The 20,070-nt window shown below is 44.5% G+C and overlaps 1 protein-coding gene across 3 annotated transcripts in view; it reads left to right on the top strand.

The window, feature by feature from the left end:
• Positions 1-20,070, top strand: part of camk2g2 (calcium/calmodulin-dependent protein kinase (CaM kinase) II gamma 2) — a 492,136-nt gene that overhangs the window by 191,225 nt on the left and 280,841 nt on the right. For all 3 annotated transcript variants that reach the window (XM_063070378.1, XM_063070379.1, XM_063070380.1), the window contains exon 3: positions 7,845-7,904. In XM_063070378.1, coding sequence (XP_062926448.1) covers positions 7,845-7,904 — 60 coding nt within the window. The remainder of the gene's footprint in view (positions 1-7,844; positions 7,905-20,070) is intronic.

Genomic DNA, 20,070 nt, shown 5'->3' with positions numbered 1-20,070 from the left:
AGGTAAACCAAGGTGTGGGGATTTTGATAATGTCAGAAGCTGGGAGGTGATAGGTGGGTCAAGGTGTGGGGATTTCGGGAATGATGTCAGAAGCTGGGAGGTGATGGGGGGAAGTAACAATTGAAAATTTGTGGGCAGAACTGAAAAAGCGTGTGCAGGCAAGGAGGCCTACAAACCTGACTCAGTTACACCAGTTCTGTCTGGAAGAATGGAACAAAAGTCCAGCAACTTACTGTGAGAAGCTTGTGGAAGGCTACTGAAAATGTTTGACCCAAGTTAAACAACTTAAAGGCAATGCTACCAAATACTAATAAAATGTATGTAAACTTCTGACCACTGGGAAAGTGATGAAAGAAATAAAAGCTGAAATAAATCATTCTCTCTACTGTTATTCTGACATTTCACATTCTTAAAATAAAGTAGTGATCCTAACTGACCTAAGACAGGGAATATTTTCTAGGATTAAATGTCAGGAATTGTGGAAAAACTGAGTTTAAATGTATTTGGCTAAGGTGTAGTATGTAAACATCTGACTTCGACTGTAGCTGATGATTATGGTATCTAATAGGAGAGGAATAAAGGGAGGGAAGTGGGGAGGGGGCCCAATGGGAGTGTGTGTGGGTGACGGAAAGATGGAGAAGATGGGACAGGTGGATCATGAGGAGAGATAGAGGAGAAAATAGAAAAGAGATGGGTGGGGGTGTTAAGGGGCCGTTGCGGGAATTTTGTGAATTCGATGTTCGTGCCACCATGTTGGAGTCTGCCTAGCCTGAACATGAGGTACAGTTCCTCTAATTTGTATTTAGCCTCAACCAGATAGTAGGGGGGGCCTTGGGAATGGAGCGATGGGATGCGGTTGACCACCAGGAGATCCTGGCTAGCACGCAGACAGAGCAAATGCGCTTGGCGAAGCGGTCACCCAGCCTGCTCTTTAGGGAGCCTCTTTAGGTAGAGAGAGATCTGGAAGAGTTGTGAGCCTAAAGCATGTGCAGGCCAAGTGTTTTGCTGTACATCAAAATCAGAATCAGAAACATACCAGAAATGATTGTGGTTCAGTGCCAAGCATAAAACACAGGACAATACCATAACAGACAGCACAATAACAACCAATAATTCACAAGACAATAGTGCAAACAGCCATGAGCAATGAACAATTAGCAGAATGATCAAATGTCAATAATCAAACTTAAATAAATATGAACAGACCCAATAATTATCACAGAACACGGAGAGCAGGAAAGACCATTTCACGGATGTTGTGCAGGGACAGTCAGGGTATCACACCTGAGTGAGTTTTGTTGAGAAGCTGGGTAGCTACAGGAAAGGAGCTTCAGAGATGATGTGTAGTCCTTGTGATGACGAGCATGGTGAATGCCCGGAAACGCATTACCTCCGCTGGTGGTTGAGGCAAATACGATAGAGGTGTTTAAGAGACTCTTAGCTAGACCATAAGACCATAAGATTTTGGAGCAGAATTAGGCCATTTGGCCAATTGAGTCTGCTCCACCATTTCATTATGGCTGATCCATTTTCCCTCTCAGCCCAGCAAGCCCACACAGCCCAGTTACACCGATGTGACCAATTAACCTACTAACTCACTCATCTTTGGAACTTGGGAAGAAACTGGAGCACCGAGAGGAAATTCACACAGTCGGGGTGGGGTAGGGGGGAACATACAACCTCCTTACAGACGGTGACAGGATTTGTACCTTGGCTGCAGAAGCTGAAATACTGTTAGACTAACTGCTACACTACCGTGTCACCATAGGCGTTAAATAGCTATTTAATTAACTTGGCACAGCATTTTGGGATGAAGGGCCTGTCCCTGTGTTGCTCCAGTCAATGTTCTTGAATAGCTGAGGGCCGGAGATGGTAGATGATCTAGAGGGCAAGATTGGAGGATTCAGACATCTTCGCTGTCAGTTGGAAGGTTACACAGGTAGAAGACTGTCGTAGGAAAGAGCATACATTAGCAGGGACCCCCACCACCCAAGTCATGCTTTCCTTTCACTGCTACCATTGGGAAGAAGGTACAGGAGCCCCAGGGCCTGCACCACCGGGTTGAGGAACAGTCATTACCCCTCAACCATCATGCTCTTGGAACAAAAGAGGATAACTTCACTCAACTTCACTCCATCATTGAAATTTTCCCACAACCTACGGACTCACTTTCAAGGACCATTCATCTTATGTTCTCAATTTTTATTCCTTATTTATTTATAAATAATATTTCTTTCTTTTTGTATTTGCACAGTTTGTTGTCTTTTGCACACTGGTTGAATGCCCAAGTTGGTGCAGTCTTCCATTGGTTATTATTCTATAGCTTTATTGAGTATGCCTGCAAGAAAATGAAGAAAGTGAAACTCATGTGGTACAGAGGGCAGTGCGGTAGCATAGTGGTTAGCTCAGTACTTTACTACCAGCGATACTGGTTCAATTCCCTCTGCTGCCTGTAAGGAGTTTGTACGTTCTCCCCGTGACTGTCTGGATTTCCTTCAGGTGCTCCAGTCTCCTCCCATGTACCAGTTGTTAGGTTAATAGGTCATTGTAAATTGTCCCATGATTAGGCGAGGGTGAAATCGGGGTTTTGCTGGGCGGTGTGGCTCAAAGGGCCAGAAGGGTCTATTCTGCTCTGTGTCTTAATAGATAGATAGATCCTGAGGGAAATTGGGTTTTGTTACAGTTGCACCAACCAAGAAAAGAGTATAAATATAGCAATATAAAACCAAAAAATAATTAAATAATAATATGTAAATTATGCCAGATGGAAATAAGTCCAGGAGCAGCCTATTGGCTCAGAGTGTCTGACCTGCCAATAAATAAATAAATAAATAATGCCATATGTATGTACTTTGATATAAAAAAAAGTTACTTTGAACTTTTTGATCCTTGGAAAGAGTTTGAAGCAATCTGAAGATAAAGTGAAGAGCTTTTGAAACGTTTTGCTGGGAATTAAGAGAGGCTGGTAATCACAGGGAATGGGTGGACCCTGGGGAAGTTGTGGGAAGAGGTGGTTTCATGGTGCTTGTTGTGACCATGGATGCAGACAGCAAAGCCTGGCTGGATTCAAATAGCAGCCCTGACAAACGTCCTCACAAAGTGTTTATTACATTCCCAGTAGAGCAATGTATATTTAGCCTGCGGGTCATCTTTAACCTGAAGTTTAGAGGTAATTAATAGCTGGAAAATATTACACAATAACAGGTGCTTTTGAGGAGCATGCCACAGGGGATGTAAGTTAAACAACGCCCAGAGCAGCTGACTGCTGCATGGACCGTCCCCTCATATCCCGTTACTGAGGCTGGTGGCCTTCAGTGGGTCTCCAGTGAAGGAAGTTCTGCTTCCAGGCAGTTCAGTGTAAATTTATTATCAAAGTACATGTATGTCATCATATGCAACCCTAGGATTCAGTTTTTTGCGGGCATTCACAGTAAATGCAAAGAAGCACAATAGAATCAATGAAAAGACCATACACGACAAAGATGACAAGCGACACACACAAAACGCTGGAGGAACTCACCAGGCCAGGCAGCATCTTACAGAAAAGAGTACCGTCGATGTTTCGGGCCGAGATCCTTCATCGATCCTTCATTCAGTGAAGAAAAACAGATGAGGAGTAGAGTTAAAAGGTGGAGGGAGGGGAGGGAGAAACATAAGGTGATCGGTGAGACAGGGTGGGTAGGGGGTGAAGTGAAGAGCTGGGAAGCTGGTGAAAGAGATGCAGGACTGGAGAAGGGGGGATCTAATAGGAGAGGATAGAAGGCCATGGAAGAAAGAAAAGGGGGGAGGATCACCAGTGGGAGGTGATGGGCAGGTAAGGAGATAAGGTGAGACAGGGAATGGTGAAGGCGGGAGCCACCCAGACCTGAGTGTGGCCTCATTGTGACAGTGGAGGAGGCCGTGGATAGACATATCAGAATGGGAATGGGAAGTGGAATTAAAATAGGTGGCCACTGGGAAATCCTGCTTAATCTGGCAGACAGAGTGTAGATGCTCTGTGAAGTGGTCTCCCAATCTACGTTGGGTCTCACCGATATACAGGAGGCCACACAGGGAGCACCGGACACAGTACATGACCCCAACAAACTCACAGGTGAAGTGTTGCCTCACCTGGCAGAACTGTTTGGGGCTCTGAATGGTAGTGAGGGAGGAGGTGTAGCACTTGTTCTGTTTGCAAGGATAAGTGTCAAGAGGGAGATCAGTGAGGAGGGACAAATGGACAAGTGAGTCACTTAGGGAGCAATTCCAGCGGAAAGCAGAAAGCGGGAGGGTGTGGGGTGGGGAGAGAGGGAAAGATCAGCTTGGTGGTGAATCCTGTTGGAGATGGCAGAAGTCTCCTCTCACCCCATCCTCCTGCCACCCTACCAGGGATAGGGTTCCTCTTGTCCTCACCTACCGCCCCACCAGCCTCCGTGTCCAGCGCATAATTCTCCACAACTTCCGCCATCTCCAACTGTTGAGGCCACACTCAGATTGGAGGAGCAGCACCTTATATTCCATCTGGGTAGCCTCCAACCTGACGGCAACCTCTCGAAGCTCCAGTAATGCCCTCCCCTACTTCACCATTCCCCATTCCATTTTCCCTCACTCACCTTATCTCCTTGCCTGCCCATTGCCTCCCTCTGGTGATCCTCCCCACTTTTCTTTCTGTTCTATCTTAGTAGATTCCTCCTTCTCCAACGCTGAATCTCTTTCACCAATCAACTTCCTAGCTCTTTACTTCACCCCTCCCCATTTCACCTATCACCTTGTGTTTCTCTCTCCCCTTCCTCCACCTTTTAAATCTACTGTTCATCTATCTTTCTCCAGTCCTGTCGAAGGTTCTCAGCCTGAAACGTCAACAGTTCTCTTTTCCACAGATGCTGCCTGGCCTGCTGAGTTCCTCCAGCATTTTGTGTGTGTTTTGCTTGGATTTCCCCACCCGCAGATTTTCTCTTGTTTGTGAAACAACCAGAGTGCAAAAAAACAAACCTGCAAATACAAAAAAGAAAAAATATAATAATAATAAATCAAAAAGCAATAATTATCATAATAAATAACATGAGTTGTAGAGTCCTTGAAAGTGAGTTCACAAGGTAGGACATAGATCCTTCCACTGGCCTTTGACCAGCCTTCTTGTAGTCCAACTTCCTCAAAAGTTGGCAGAGTCAAGCTTCTGAGATGGGGCCTGTTAAGTTTTATAACTTCAAAATGTTAAACTAATTCAAGGGAAGGCACAGGAGTCCAAACTGTGAGTCTAATTTTGTGGCATACATGTGTAATGTGGTAGTGTGATGATGTATGTAATTAATGTATTTTTACATATAACCCATAAGGTATTACATAAATGAACAAGAATGCTAAATCAGCCAATATACACACACAAGATTACTGAAATATTAAATATACATGTGGGCCGCTGAAATAAAGCAAGTTGGTCAGGTGGCCCTGTCTGTTCTGCAACTAACTGGAAAGCCTGTAGTGTGGATCTTGGAACAATATATGTCTCCCTGCATTGCACTTTCTCTGTAATTCCATAACTTGCTCTCTAACTGCAGACCACACATGGAATCTTATGTTCAGTCTGGTTGCCTTATCATAGGAGGGATGTGGAAGTTTTAGAGGGGGTGCAGAGGAGATCTATCAGGATGCTGCCTGGACCAGAGAGCATGACTTAATGAGGAAAGGCTGAGCAAGCCAGGACTTTTCTTTTCGGAGTGAAGGAGGATGAGAGGCAACTGGTTACAGATGTTATAGGATGTTAAAAGGCACAGGTCGAATGGACGGCCAGATACTTCTTCCCAGGGCAGAAATGGCTAATAGGTGGGGCCATCATTTTAAGGTGATTGGAGGAAAGTATAGAAAGGATGTCAGAGGTAGGTTTTGTTTATGCAGAGAGAGCGGTGGGTGCGTGGAACATGCAGCCAGAGATGGTGGTAGAACAGGTATATTTAGGGCATTTAGATAGACACATGGATAATAGAAAAATGGAAATGGAAGTAGGTGGGAATGGTTAACTTGATCTTGGAGTAGGTTAAAAGATCAGCACAACATCATGGGCTGAAGGGCCTATACTGTGCTGAAATGTTTTATGTTCTATATTGTGCAATCAACGTTTCAAATTAAGACCCTACTATATATCTATAAACTTCAACTTCTTCTTTCTCTCCTCATACTCATCCTCATCTCCATCCCATCCAGATGAAGACCCTCGACCTGAAATGTTGACTGTCCATTTCCTGACTTACTGAGTTCCTCCAGCATCTTGTGTGTTGGCTTGGATTCCAGAATCTACAGTCTCTTATTTCACTATATGCTGCATTCTTTACTGCCTCAATGTGGTTATGTTTGGCATGATCTGTCTGGATGGCATGTAACATGAAGTCTTTTCACTGTATTTTGGTACATGTGACAATAATGATCTAATACTAATAGCTGAGAGTGACACACTATAAATGGGCTCTTTGTACTTTCTTCAGACCATAATGTAGAGGACCAGAGTTAGGCCAATCGGCCCATCATTCAATCATGGCTAATATTTTTTCTTCTCTACTCCATTCTCCTGCTTTCTCCCCTTAACCTTTAGCCCCTGGCCAACCAAGAACCTATTAATCTCTGCCTTAAATGTACCCAATGTCTAGCCCACCATGGCTGTCTGAGGCAACAAATTCTACAGATTCACCAGCCTGTCAGTCTTTATTTAGGTATAGCTTTTTTTGTAAATTCTATTGTGTTTTCCTGAAAACGCCTGTTTTAAAAAAAATGAATCTCAGGCTGGTATATGGTGGCATATATTTACTTTGATAATAAATTTACTTTGAACTTTGACTTTGATTTTCTTTCTATATTTCTGCCAATTCTTTCCTTTCACACCCTATCGGTTCCTTTAATAAATTTTACTTTGAACTTCTAAACTATTGAAGTTTAAGAAGAGACTACTGTAATTTATTTTATTTTGTGAGTGTGTGTGTTAGATTGTTAATACATGTGCTGTGTGTGACCCCAGAGGAACGATGTTTCATTTAGCCGTATGCATGTGGATGCTTGAATGACAATAAACTCGAACTTAAGTAAAGAAGATTGGGAATTATAGTTTTTTTTGGCATTTAACACCCATCTGTCAATGCTCTTGAACTGAATGTGTGAATCAGCAATTTTAGAGGACATTTTAACAGTGAACTTGGTTCTTAATTGTCCTCTGAAGTATGCAGCTCAATGAAAGGGAATGGTCAATAAATGCCAGCCTTCATTTCGAGAAGCAATGAAACATCAATCTTGTGCGAGATTGGATTATCTGTTGGTTAGAGGTAACTAGTTGCCTTGCTGAAGCAATGAAATGCCAGTCTTGTGCAAGATTGGATTGTCTGTAGGTTAGAGGTGACTAGTTGCCTTCCTGAAGTAAACCATTTGGGTTTTATGTGACTGTCATGCAGTGTTAATGCTCATTTTTTTTTCTGGATCATATTTAATGAATTCAATTTCACCACCTGGATTTGAACTCGCAACCTCTGGATCACTAATCCATTACGATAATCGCTGCACCGTTGTCCTCTCTACACTTTGAAGCCAGCTCAAGTGCAGCAAATTTAATGTTTGGGCAACATTTGAACTGGTGGACGATGACCTATCATTGGTTTGGCTTTGAAAGCAATGTTTCTGCAAATATTTCCCACTAGGACAATTAGCATGATAACCCTGAAGCTGCCATTATCTATTTTCACTGTTGAACTTCAACGATTAAGATTACTTGAATGCAGCTGTAATGCCTGTACTATCGTGTGTCTGTAGTAAAGTGATGGGTTATAATTGTGGTCATTACCCCCTGCTTTTATTACAATCTTTTTGTTTGTTTTTTCAACCCACAGACCACCAGAAGCTGGAACGTGAAGCCAGGATCTGTCGCCTCTTGAAGCATCCCAATATCGGTAGGTCTTTTCAGGAATGCCGTGTTGCTTGGCTAATATTGGAGAGCCACTGAGGGAGACTTGGCCCAGGGTGCCCGGAAACCACAAAGGGCATGGAATTGGTGACATGGGAGCAAAGGAGTGGGGCTGTGAGGCAATAATTTGTCATCTCAGAACCATTCTTGTCGATTTATGGTGAATTTCCTGGAACCCCCACAGAGGTGGTAATCTCTATTGACCTTGGTCTGAATGCCTCCTATACTCAGCCTCAGGATCATATGTCTGCACAATTTATCGTTGGAAGTGTGTGCATGTTGCTTAGGCGTAATGTGCCAAATTCTCAGAGTAGGAGCGGTGGGAGATATTGTCACAGTTGTACAAAGGATTTGTATGTCCAGTGTCTTGATACGTCTTCATTTATTACACTTCATTGTGTAGGAAGTGGAATATTGGATTGTGAATATATTATGGTTAACTGGTTTTGATAACATTGTGAAAGGATTCACATATATGTTTATACGGTAACATGCAAGTCAAGGTATTTTAATTTTGCAATATTTTGGCTGACATTTCTAGATCCTGTGTGCATGTGTGTGTACTTTTCATGGCCAGGTTGTCATTTTTACAGTGTACGGTGGAATCTCAGACATATTAATTATAAGTTTTTTTGATTTGTGGTCCTCAACGATTCATAGGGTTGAAGCCCCAGCGCTGCACCTTTACCGCATTTAGTCTTTAATGCATTAGTAGGGAGGAGGATGTCCTAATTAAACTACTCCTGGGGCTAGCTAAGATAGCTGTGCATGAGTCCTGGAGGTGGACAGTGAAGGGTCCCTCCCGGGTTAACTACCTTGCAATATTCAGGGGTTACGTCCGTGCCCGGGTAAGTGTGGAAACAGAACATGTGGTGTCCATGGATAACATAGATGTGTTTCAAGACTGTGTGCGGAGTAAATGGCATCTTCAATGAGGATGGGAATGTGTTAATTTAGCCATGATTTGTCTGGGTTTTCTTTGTACTCTGAGTGTACAATAGTACTGTAGTGGGTTCAATGTATAATTTTTTTTTTGTAAATAAAAGACTGCAGAGTGTTTAATACATTAGTGCAGTACTGTGGGAGAGCTGCATTGTTGCTCTGTCATCAGCCGATGGAAACGACACTGGTTTTAGAAAGGTGAGGTAGTTATCCTGTTCACCACTCAGTCAGCGTTAATGGAAACGGATTCGAGGTGACGCGTGCCAGATTTATGTCCAGTCCATACATATGAACAAGCACTTGGAAGATCAGCAAGATGGGTTTGTCGGTTGCTTGGGAGCCTGGTTCACAGCCCCCTTCCGGACTTGCAGGCTGTCCGGATTGCAAACAGTTCTCAGCAATGGAACCCTGCTGTATTCCGAGGACGATCTGTAACTGATTATTTGACATCTTGTTTTGGGACATTGACACACCTTGTTTGGGTATTAGACACTCAGAGTGACTCAGTGTCCGCTTTATTAGACATTGATAATACAAAATTTAATCAGCCAACCCTGTGGCAGCAACTCAATGCGTAAAAGCATGCAGTCATGGTCAAGAGGTTCAGTTGTTATTCCGACCAAACAACAGATGTGACCTCAGTGACTTTCACAGTGGAATGATTGTTGTTTGAGTATCTCAGAAACTGCTGATCTCCTGGGATTTTCACGCACAACACTCTCTAGAGTTTACAGAGAATGGTGCGAAAAACAAAAAAACATCCAATTTGCGGCAGTTCTGTGGATGAAAACACTGTCAATGAGAGGTCAGAGGAGAATAGCCAGACTAGTTAAAGCTGAGAGGAAGGTGACAGTAACTCAAATAACCACATGTTACAACAGTGGTGTGCAGAAAAGCATCTCTGAATGCACAACATGTTGAACGCTGAAGTGGGTGGGCTACAGCAGCAGAAGACCACAAACATACACTTATTTATTAGGTAAGGGAGGTGCTGAATAAAGTGACCACTGAGTGTATTTGGTGGCAATAACACTTTGGAAGTCACTTGCTGCATCAGGCAATATGCCCAGGAGACTTTCAGTTTTACTGGTTGTGGAACGGCTTCAAGGAAGAATAGAAACATAGAAAACCTACAGCACAATACAGGCCCTTCAGCCCACAAAGCTGTGCCGAACATGTCCTTACCTTAGAAATTACCTAGGGTTACCCGTAGCCCTCTATTTTTATGAGCTCCAAGTACCTGTCTAGGAGTCTCTTATAAGACCCTATCGTATCCGCTAAATGATAAACTCCCCTAAAGAATGACCCCCCCCCCATCACCACAGGGATCCAGTGGCACGGTGTGAAAGTTGGCAGTCTAACATCCAGACATGCAAGTTTGTCACCTTCCAACAGGGAAGTGAATTACAGTGGATTCTGGTTAACTGGGACACATTGGGACCAGTACCTTTTGGCAATTATGTGGCTACCCCAATTAGCTGAGGTTTCATGGAAATATTAAAAAGGTATAACAAACTACCATTTAACTGAGTAAATGATTATGTACTTAAATGAAATACAGAACAAATTAGAACACTGTCAGTACTAGTCCAATACTCTAAACCTGCCGTGTTCTTTTGATTGACTGTCAATGAACAAAATCAGCACAGGCACCTGGTGTAGATAATGAACTGCCTTGATTGCATCTTCCAAATCTTCATTTTCATTCTAACATTCAAGACGATTGTCGATACCTTCAAATTCTTCATAGATCTTAACTTGTTGAAGTAGCAAAATCGTTTCATTTCCACTTCCGGCCATTCTGGCATCTCCAAGCCTGAAGGCTTGAAACCACAGTGAGCAAAACAGTTCAGAATTGTTTTACTGCTTATTTCTTGCCAACTATCAGTGAGAAAAATCACTGTTTTTTGCACACAAGCTAGCACAACTGGTGCTATTTAAAAACTGTTCGCTCTGAGCACAGTGTCAAGTCTCACATCACATAAGTGCGCACATCTGACGCCAGTTACAAAGTATTAGGCAACAATGTCCTGTCCCTATTAAGCAGCATAGTGTCCCAAATAAACAAAAGAAATCCCAGTTATTATCCCAATTAGTTTTTGTTCTTAGAGAGTTGTCCCAAATAACCAATAGCCCAATTAACCAGAATCCTCTGTACATAAATTAAATAAATCTAGAATAAATACTAGCCTGAAAATATATGATCTCATCTGATCTCGAAAGCAAGGTAGGCTCAGGCCTGGTTAAGTGATTGGCTGAGAATATCAGGTGATATAGTTGGGGATGCATGGTTGCGTAGTGATTTGTGTAATGCTATTACAGATCAGTGACTTGGGTTCAATTCCCACCACTGTCTGTAAGGAGTTTGTACGTTCTCCCCATGACCACATGGGTTTCTTCTGGGTGTTCCGGTTTCCTCCCACATTCCAATGATGTATGGATCAGTAGGTTAATTGGTCACACTGGGTGTGATTGGGCGATGTGGGCATCTGTGGCTGGAAGGGCCTGTTTACTGTGCTGTATCTCGAAGTAAACAAACATCACCGGCTGAAGGGCCTGTACTCTGCTGTAGTGTTCTATGTTCTATAACCATAAAGTTACTGGATTGTTTAAAGAACTATCTGACTTGCTGTGCTTCAGGGGAGGTGGTTTGTGCTTACCTTGCCTTGTCCAGTCTATGTGTGACTCCAGATTCACCAAAATGGCCTAAGAGGTCAGTTAGGTCTAGGGAATAAACTGATGCCATTTAAAAATATCAACCTATCAGTGGTTTGCAACTTGAGACGCTGAATCAAAAGTGCAGATTTCAATTTTTCCATTAATTAGAATATTATTCATTTACTTTTTTGCAATACAGCACAGCATAGGCCCTACAAGCTCTACCGCCCAGCAACTGCTGAAAACCCCAATTTAAACCCCAACCTAATCATGGGATAATTTACAGTGACCAATGAAACTACCCAGTATGTCTTTAGACTGTGGGAGGAAACCAGAGCACCCGACAGAAACCTGTATGTTCCTGGAGAGGAACATACAAATTCCTTTCAGATGACATCGCAATTGAACTCTGAACTCTGACATCCCGAGCTGTAATAGCGTCATAGTAATCACTGTGCTACCATGGAAACAAAATTATGTTGTTATTTGTCTAGGGAATCAATGATTTCATTATCAGTGGGATCCACTTACGTAAATGAATACATTAAAAATATGAACTAATCAGTGGTTTCCCACGTGGTTTGCAGTTTGAGAGGCTGAATCAAAAGTATAGACTTCAATTTTCCATTAATGGGACATAGAACAGGCCAGCATAGTACAGGCCCTTCAGTCCACGATATTGTGCTGACCTTGTAACCCATTCCTCTGACATACATGGAGGTACAACACCTTATATTCCGTCTGGGTAGCCTCCAACCTGATGGCATGAACATTGACTTCTCTAACTTCCGCTAATGCCCCACCTCCTCCTCGTACCCCATCCGTTATTTATTTTTATACACACATTCTTTCTCTCACTCTCCTTTTTCTCCCTCTGTCCCTCTGACTATACCCCTTGCCCATCCTCTGGGTTCGCCCCCCCCTTTTCTTTCTCCCTAGGCCTCCTGTCCCATGATCCTCTCATATCCCCTTTGCCAATCACCTGTCCAGCTCCTGGCTCCATCCCTCCCCCTCCTGTCTTCTCCTATCATTTTGGATCTCCCCCTCCCCCTCCCACTTTCAAATCTCTTACTAGCTCTTCTTTCAGTTAGTCCTGACAAAGGGTCTCGGCCTGAAACGTCGACTGTACCTCTTCCTAGAGATGCTGCCTGGCCTGCTGCGTTCACCAGCAACTTTGATGTGTGTTCCTCCGACATACCCCTCCGTTTTTCTATCATTCATGTGTCTTATCTAAGAGTTTCTTACAGGTTCCTAATGTGTCTGCTTGTACCAGTATCACTGGCAGAGAATTCCAGGGAACCACTAATCTCTGTGTAAAAAAAAAACCTACATCTGACATCCCCCAATACATTCCTTCAATCACCTTAAGATTATGCCCCTCATATTAGCCATTTCTGCCCAGGGAAAAATATCTCTGGCTGTCCACTTTATCTATGTCTCTTATTATCTTGTACAGCTCTATCAAGTCACCTCTCATCTTCCTCTGCTCCAAAGAGAAAACCTTTAGCTCGCTGAGCCAAAACTGTGTCATGAAGGAGCTATTGTCATCAGATCATAGCCGTTAAAATGTCCCACCCGGTGATCCCATACCTGTGACTGTGAGGAACATCAAAAACAGAAACTCCCGTGTTTGGGTCCTGGGTTATTCTTTGGTTTGATTGTTGACGCTGTAGTGTTCTTCCTCATCTAGACAAGGTTCTAGGATTGAAGCAGCAGATTCCTGGAACTTGGACTCGAAATTTGTCAGCTGCGAGCCTTGCTGCCAAGATCTTGATTAATGACTTGGTTGGGGTTGGCAACGGAATGTGGAAACTCCTTTACAGTTTGAATGTCTCTCTTGATGTCTGATGTCAGAACCTTTGCCAGGACCAAGAGCCAAAGAATCGGAAAGTATTAAACAGCTTCCTCGGGAAGGTCTTTGCATTGTCCATGTCATTCGCAATGGGCGACGCGCCCAGATAGTCTACTTCTGTTCCTATTTCTTTCTTATGTCCCGAACACTTGTAAAGTGCTCAGGTACCTGATATTTTTTCCCAAAACTTTTCATTGTCTGTCAAAGATTAATTTTATGTATATACAGTTCAAGATATAGTGCTGAATAGAAACATAATCCCCAAATGATCTAAATGAAGCCTAAAAACAATACTGATTGGATGTATAAAATTAGGGCATTGAGAATAAGGCCACGTGTTCCCTTTTAACTTAACCCAGACTGCCAATGCTCCCACACTCCTAAATACAAAATGGACCCCAGAAAACTACACAAGGCAGGGAAGGTATGTTCTCTTTGAACTCATGTACACACCCATAATCACCCTCCACAGATCCCCCCCCCGCCCCAATGTACTCCAATTCACATGGTAGCCCACCCCATTCCACAGCTAGATATGCCTGTGCTCCAGCGCACCTGCTCTCCAAGCAGGCAAGGCATAAACCTTCTCAGTGAGGCCTCTCCTGCACCATCTCACTCCCTCGTTCATCCACCCCCTCTCTCCTCCACCAGACCTTTCCTCTGCCAGTCCCCTCTTTCTTCCACCACCTCTTCTCCAAGCCCCTCCCTCCCTCAACCCCTTCTCTCCTATAACCCCTTCTCTCCTACAACCACTTTCTCCTCCAGCCCCCCCCTCCAGTCCCCCCCTTCCTCCAGTCCCCCCTCACTGCTAGTCCCCCCTCACCGCCAGGCCTCTCCCTGCCAAGCCCCTCTCTCTGCCAGCTTCCTCTCTCACCCCATCTTCCCATTAGCATAACAGAGATAGAGTTCCTCTTGTTCCTACCTACTACTCCACGAGCCTCTGCATCCAACACATCACTGTCTGCAACTTCCGCCATCTCCAATGTGATGCTTCCAGCGATCACTTTTTTACCTCCCCCTACTGTCCACTTCCCGCAGTGATCGCTCCCTCCATGAATCCCTTGTCCATTCACATACCTCCCCACTAATCTCCTGCCTGGCACATTTCCCTGCAAGTGACAGAAATACTACACCTGCTAGTTCACCACCTTCCTCACCTCCATTCAGTCCTTCCCGGTGAGGCAACACTCCAACTGTGAATCTGTTTGGGTCGTCTGTTGTATCTGGTTTTCCCTGTGTGGCCTCCTCAACACTAGTGAGACCCAGTGTAAATTGGGGAACTGTTTAGTCAAAGATCTCTGCTCCATCACACCTGAAGCGGAATTCCCAGTGGCCAACCATTTTAAATCCTATCCCTATTCCTGTTCTGATATGTTGGTCCATGGCCTCTTTTGCCTTGATGAGGCCACTCTCAGAATGGAGAAGCAACACCTTATATTCTGTCTAAGTAGCCTCCAATCTGATGGCATGAATATTGATTTGTTCCTCTGGAAATTTTTTCCCTCCCCCATCCCTCTTCTTCTATTCCCTACTCCAGCCTCTTACCTACTCTCCTCACTGACCTAAAACCTCCCCTGGTGTCCCCCCTCCTTCCCTTTCTCCCATTGTCCACTCTCCTCCCCTATCAGATTCCTTTCCCAGCCTCATACCTGTCCCACCCACCTGGCTTCACGTATCACCTTCCAGCTATCCTCCTTCCCCTCCCCTCACCTTTTCATTCTGGCGTCTCCCCCCTTCCTTTCCAGTTCTGAAAAAGGGTCTAGGCTGAAAAGTCAACTCATTTCCATAGTTACACACTTAAAAGTTGCTGGTGAACGCAGCAGGCCAGGCAGCATCTCTAGGAAGAGGTATAGTCGCCTTTCCTAGAGATGCTGCCTGGCCTGCTGCTTTCACCAGCAACTTTTAAGTGTGTTGCTTGAGATTCCAGCATCAGCAGATTTCCTCGTGTTTGCGTCATTTCCATAGTTGCTACCTGACCCGCTGAGTTCCTCCGGCATTTTGTGTGTGTTGCTCTGGATTTCCAGCATCTGCAGAATCTCTTGTGCTTATGTGTACTCAATGGATGGTGGTTGTCTAATTAATTTGAATATTTTTCACACTCTATACCATCCAATAGAAATTTTAGATATTGCCTGTTTGTAGAAAGATTTTTTTAGATACTTGTAAACAGACTGGGTCACAGTTTGGTTAGGATTTCTGAGACATTTTTGGCTTATTTATTCCAGAGATGTGGGTGTCACTTGTGATGCCTGCATTTATTATTCTCCTTGAACTCAGGAGACACAGAACGTGGAAGAGCACAGCACAGAGCAGGACCCTTCAGCCCATGATGTTGTGCCACCCTTTTAACTTACTCTAAGATGATTCTGACCCTTCTCTCCCACATAGCCCTCCATTTTTCTTTTATCCATGTGCCTAACTAAGAGTTTTCTAAATGTCCCTATTGTATCTACCACCCCTGACAGGGCATTCCATGCATCCGCCACTCTTCGTAAAAAAAAAATACTCCTATACTTCAATCACCTTAAAATTATGCCCCCTGACATTAGCCATTTCTGCCCTTAGAAAAAGTCTCTGGCTGTCCATTTGAACTATGCCTCTTTTCATCTTGTACATCTCTTTGAAGTCACCTCTCAGCCTCCTTTGCTTCAGAGAGAGAAAAGCCCTAGCTCACTCAACCTATCCTTATAAGACATGCTGTCCTGGTAAATCTCCTCTGCACCCTCTCTAAAGCTGCCACATCCTTGCTATAATAATGTGATCAGACCTGAACACATTTGATCAGAACTGAACTCAGTTATGGGTTAAGTGTGCCTGGAGTCATGTATAAGGAAGGTTGATTTTTGTTCCAGAAGGATCTCTCATTCTCCCATGCTCCAAAGAATAAAGATCCAATGTGACCAACCTCTCCCTACAGCTGAGGGCCCACGAGACTAACCTCTCCCTATAGCTCAGATCCAATGTGACCAACCTCTCCATATAGCTCAGGACCAACATGACCAACCTCTCCATATAGCTCAGGACCAATGTGACCAAGCTCAGGACCAATGTGACCAACCTCTCCCTACAGCTCAGGACCAATGTGACCAACCTCTCCCTACAGCTCAGGACCAATGTGACCAACCTCTCCCTACAGCTCAGGGCCAACGTGACCAACCTCTCCCTACAGCTCAGGGTCAATGTGACCAACCTCTCCCTACAGCTCAGAGCCAATGTGACCAACCTCTCCCTACAGCTCAGGGCCAACGTGACCAACCTCTCCCTACAGCTCAGGGTCAATGTGACCAACCTCTCCCTATAGCTCAGGGCCAACGTGACCAACCTCTCCCTACAGCTCAGAGCCAATGTGACCAACCTCTCCCTACAGCTCAGAGCCAATGTGACCAACCTCTTCCTATAGCTCAGGACCAATGTGACCAAGCTCAGGACCAATGTGACCAACCTCTCCCTACAGCTCAGGACCAATGTGACCAACCTCTCCCTACAGCTCAGGACCAATGTGACCAACCTCTCCCTACAGCTCAGGGCCAACGTGACCAACCTCTCCCTACAGCTCAGGGCCAACGTGACCAACCTCTCCCTACAGCTCAGAGTCAATGTGACCAACCTCTCCCTACAGCTCAGGGTCAATGTGACCAACCTCTCCCTATAGCTCAGGGCCAACGTGACCAACCTCTCCCTACAGCTCAGAGCCAATGTGACCAACCTCTCCCTACAGCTCAGAGCCAATGTGACCAACCTCTTCCTATAGCTCAGGACCAATGTGACCAAGCTCAGGACCAATGTGACCAACCTCTCCCTACAGCTCAGGACCAATGTGACCAACCTCTCCCTACAGCTCAGGGCCAACGTGACCAACCTCTCCCTACAGCTCAGGGTCAATGTGACCAACCTCTCCCTACAGCTCAGAGCCAATGTGACCAACCTCTCCCTACAGCTCAGAGCCAATGTGACCAACCTCTTCCTATAGCTCAGAGCCAATGTGACCAACCCCTCCCTATAACCCCGGGCCAACGTGACCAACCTCTCCCTACAGCTCAGGGTCAATGTGACCAACCTCTCCCTACAGCTCAGGGTCAATGTGACCAACCTCTCCATACAGCTCAGGGCCAACGTGACCAACCCCTCCCTACAGCTCAGGGCCAATGTGACTAACCTCTCCCTACAGCTCAGGGCCTCAAGTTTCATGGAACCCTCTTGGAGACAGCAAAGCGCCAGATCGCTCAGTCGGCCCAAAAACACACCACCAAAATGTAGATCACAGGTACTGAACAGTAGCAGAACCACATTTGAAAGAAAAAGAAAATGTAAAAGAAGTGAAAGAAGTAGCTTAGTGAACCAGCTTGAGATGTGACCCTTGGTAGCATTGTTCACTGGCGCCATCTTCTTCCAGACTCTGTTAGATTTAAAGCGTTTTTCAAGTGGATGTAAATAATTAAAAATATAAATATAATTAAATAATTTCAAGTTTTACAAATTAATTAAAAGAATTGGATTCAAGTAAAATAATATTTAGCTTTTCAATCAAGGTCACTGACTCTATTCAGTGAATGGGCCTATGGTAAGGAGCATACCATCTGGTCTCTCAGGCAGACTTTGCCTCTGTCGTGAGTCCAGGCAAGGAGTGGATCTACCTGTACATAACATCCAGCTCATCTCGAGTTTCTGTGTGGCAAAGTGCAAACATGGGAGTCTGTGATGAGCTCACCCTTACACGGGTGCTGTTCTGTAAGGAGTCTGCTCATTTCCTAGAGAACCATCAGAGCATTGAAGCTGGCTGGTGGTGTAGTGGCATCAAAGCCGGACTTCGGAGCGAAGGCTCCCGAGTTTGAACCCAGCCGGCTCCCCAGGCATGCTTTCCATCTGTGCCGGGTTGAGCGTCGAGCTAGCAACTTGACCTCGTAAAAAAGCAATTGCTCGCTACAGAAACATCAACAGCAAAAAGTTGATGGCCTACGCTCTCTCGTGAGTTTAAAAGGCAATTTTCTTCCTTCCATCATAGCGTTGGAGAATAAGGGGCGAGCTTATACAACGATTTGAAGTTATGAGAGGTTTAGATAAGTTAGACAGTAGCGGTCATTTCCTTAGGTTAGGGGAGACCAAAACTGTTGGGGAGGTGGGGTGGACAGATTTCGAGTGAGTGAGGAAAGATTTAGGAAGGACCTGAGGGATAACTGCTTCATGCAGAGGATGGTGTGTATATGGAACCTGCTGTCAGAGAAGGGCTGGGGCAGCTACAATAACCTCATGTAAAAGACAGCTGGACGGGTACGTGGACAGAAAACATTTAGAGGGGTATCGATCAAGTTACACGATAGTGAAGCAGTTAGTGTGATGTTATTGCAGCTTGGGCTGTTCTGGAGTTCGGAGTTCAATTCCTGAGACATTCTGTAAGGAGTCTCTGTACGTCCTCCCCGTGGAATGTGGGGGTTTCCTCCGGGTGCTCCAGTTTCCTCCCACAGTCCAAAGGCATAGTGAGTAGGTTAATTGGTCACTGTAAATTGTCACGTGATTGGGTTAGGGTTGTTCAGGGCTGTGGAGTTGCTGGGGTCTGCTTGGCTCATAGGGCCGGAAGGGACTATTCTGCACTGTATGGCTACATAAGTGCATATAATGTGGCCAAATGGGATACATAGATGGGCATCGTGGTTGCCATGGACAGGCTGGGCTGTATCAGCTGAAGATCAGTGTGATCCACTTTAACAATGTGGTGGCAGAGGTGGCGATCAGAAGAGGTTTAGAGCGCCGGGTAGTTGGCAACATTGGATTAGGTGGGGGAAGAGAATAGTTCCCAAAATAATGGCAGGTCTTGCTTCTCTTTCAGATCCTTATGTCCTGGTGATTGTGCTTTGTAGGAGGTATTTTTAACGTAAAGTATTATCTATTTGGGGTTAATGAGAACTCAGCAAAAACTCATGTCTTCCAAAGAATGTTTCAGATAGGAGGTATGAGTGACGGGCTTGCTGTTTTGAAGAAAGTACATCCCAAAAATGGAGACACCAAGTTGGCCATTTGCAATTGGCTCACCTTTTACTGGTAAATGTTAGTATGCGGACACAATCGCCTCTTACTCTGCAGAAAATCTGAGGATAACTGTAGACAGGCAATTTGCTTCTGAAAACAAAACCCACATTTCAAAGTTCAAAATAAATTTATTATCAAAGCACATATATGTCACCATTTACAACCCTGAGATTCATTTTCTTGCAGGCATTCATACTAGAACAATAGAATCAATGAAAGACTGCCCTCAACAGGATGGACAAGCAACCAATATGCAAAAGACAACAAACTGCGCAAATACAAAAAGAGAAAAAGAAATAATGATAATAAATAACCAGTAAATATCAAAAACATGAGATGAAGAGTCCTTGAAAAAAAATCCATAGATTGTGGGAACATTTCAATGAGTGAAGTTATCCCCTTTGCTTCAGGAACCTGATGGTTAAGGGTAATAACTGCTCTTGAATCTGGTGCTGTGGGTCTTGAGGCTCCTGTATCTTTTTCCTGATGGCAGCAGCGAGAAGAGACCATGGCCTGAATGTTGGGGGTCGCCGATGATGGAATATTTTGAAAAGATTGTCGTAATTTGTCATGATGGCGGTGCAACGCAACTCGCAGCAGCCACTCCGGTGGTGATGTCTGTTATTTGTCAAGTAGGGCACCGTGCACAATCCTGATTTGATGGAGACAGACGTGA

The sequence above is a fragment of the Mobula hypostoma genome, chromosome 18, assembly GCF_963921235.1.
Source record: "Mobula hypostoma chromosome 18, sMobHyp1.1, whole genome shotgun sequence".
Lineage (NCBI taxonomy): Eukaryota > Metazoa > Chordata > Chondrichthyes > Myliobatiformes > Myliobatidae > Mobula > Mobula hypostoma.
The sequence above is the reverse complement of the archived record's forward strand: the minus strand, read 5'-3'. Positions and strand labels throughout refer to the sequence as shown.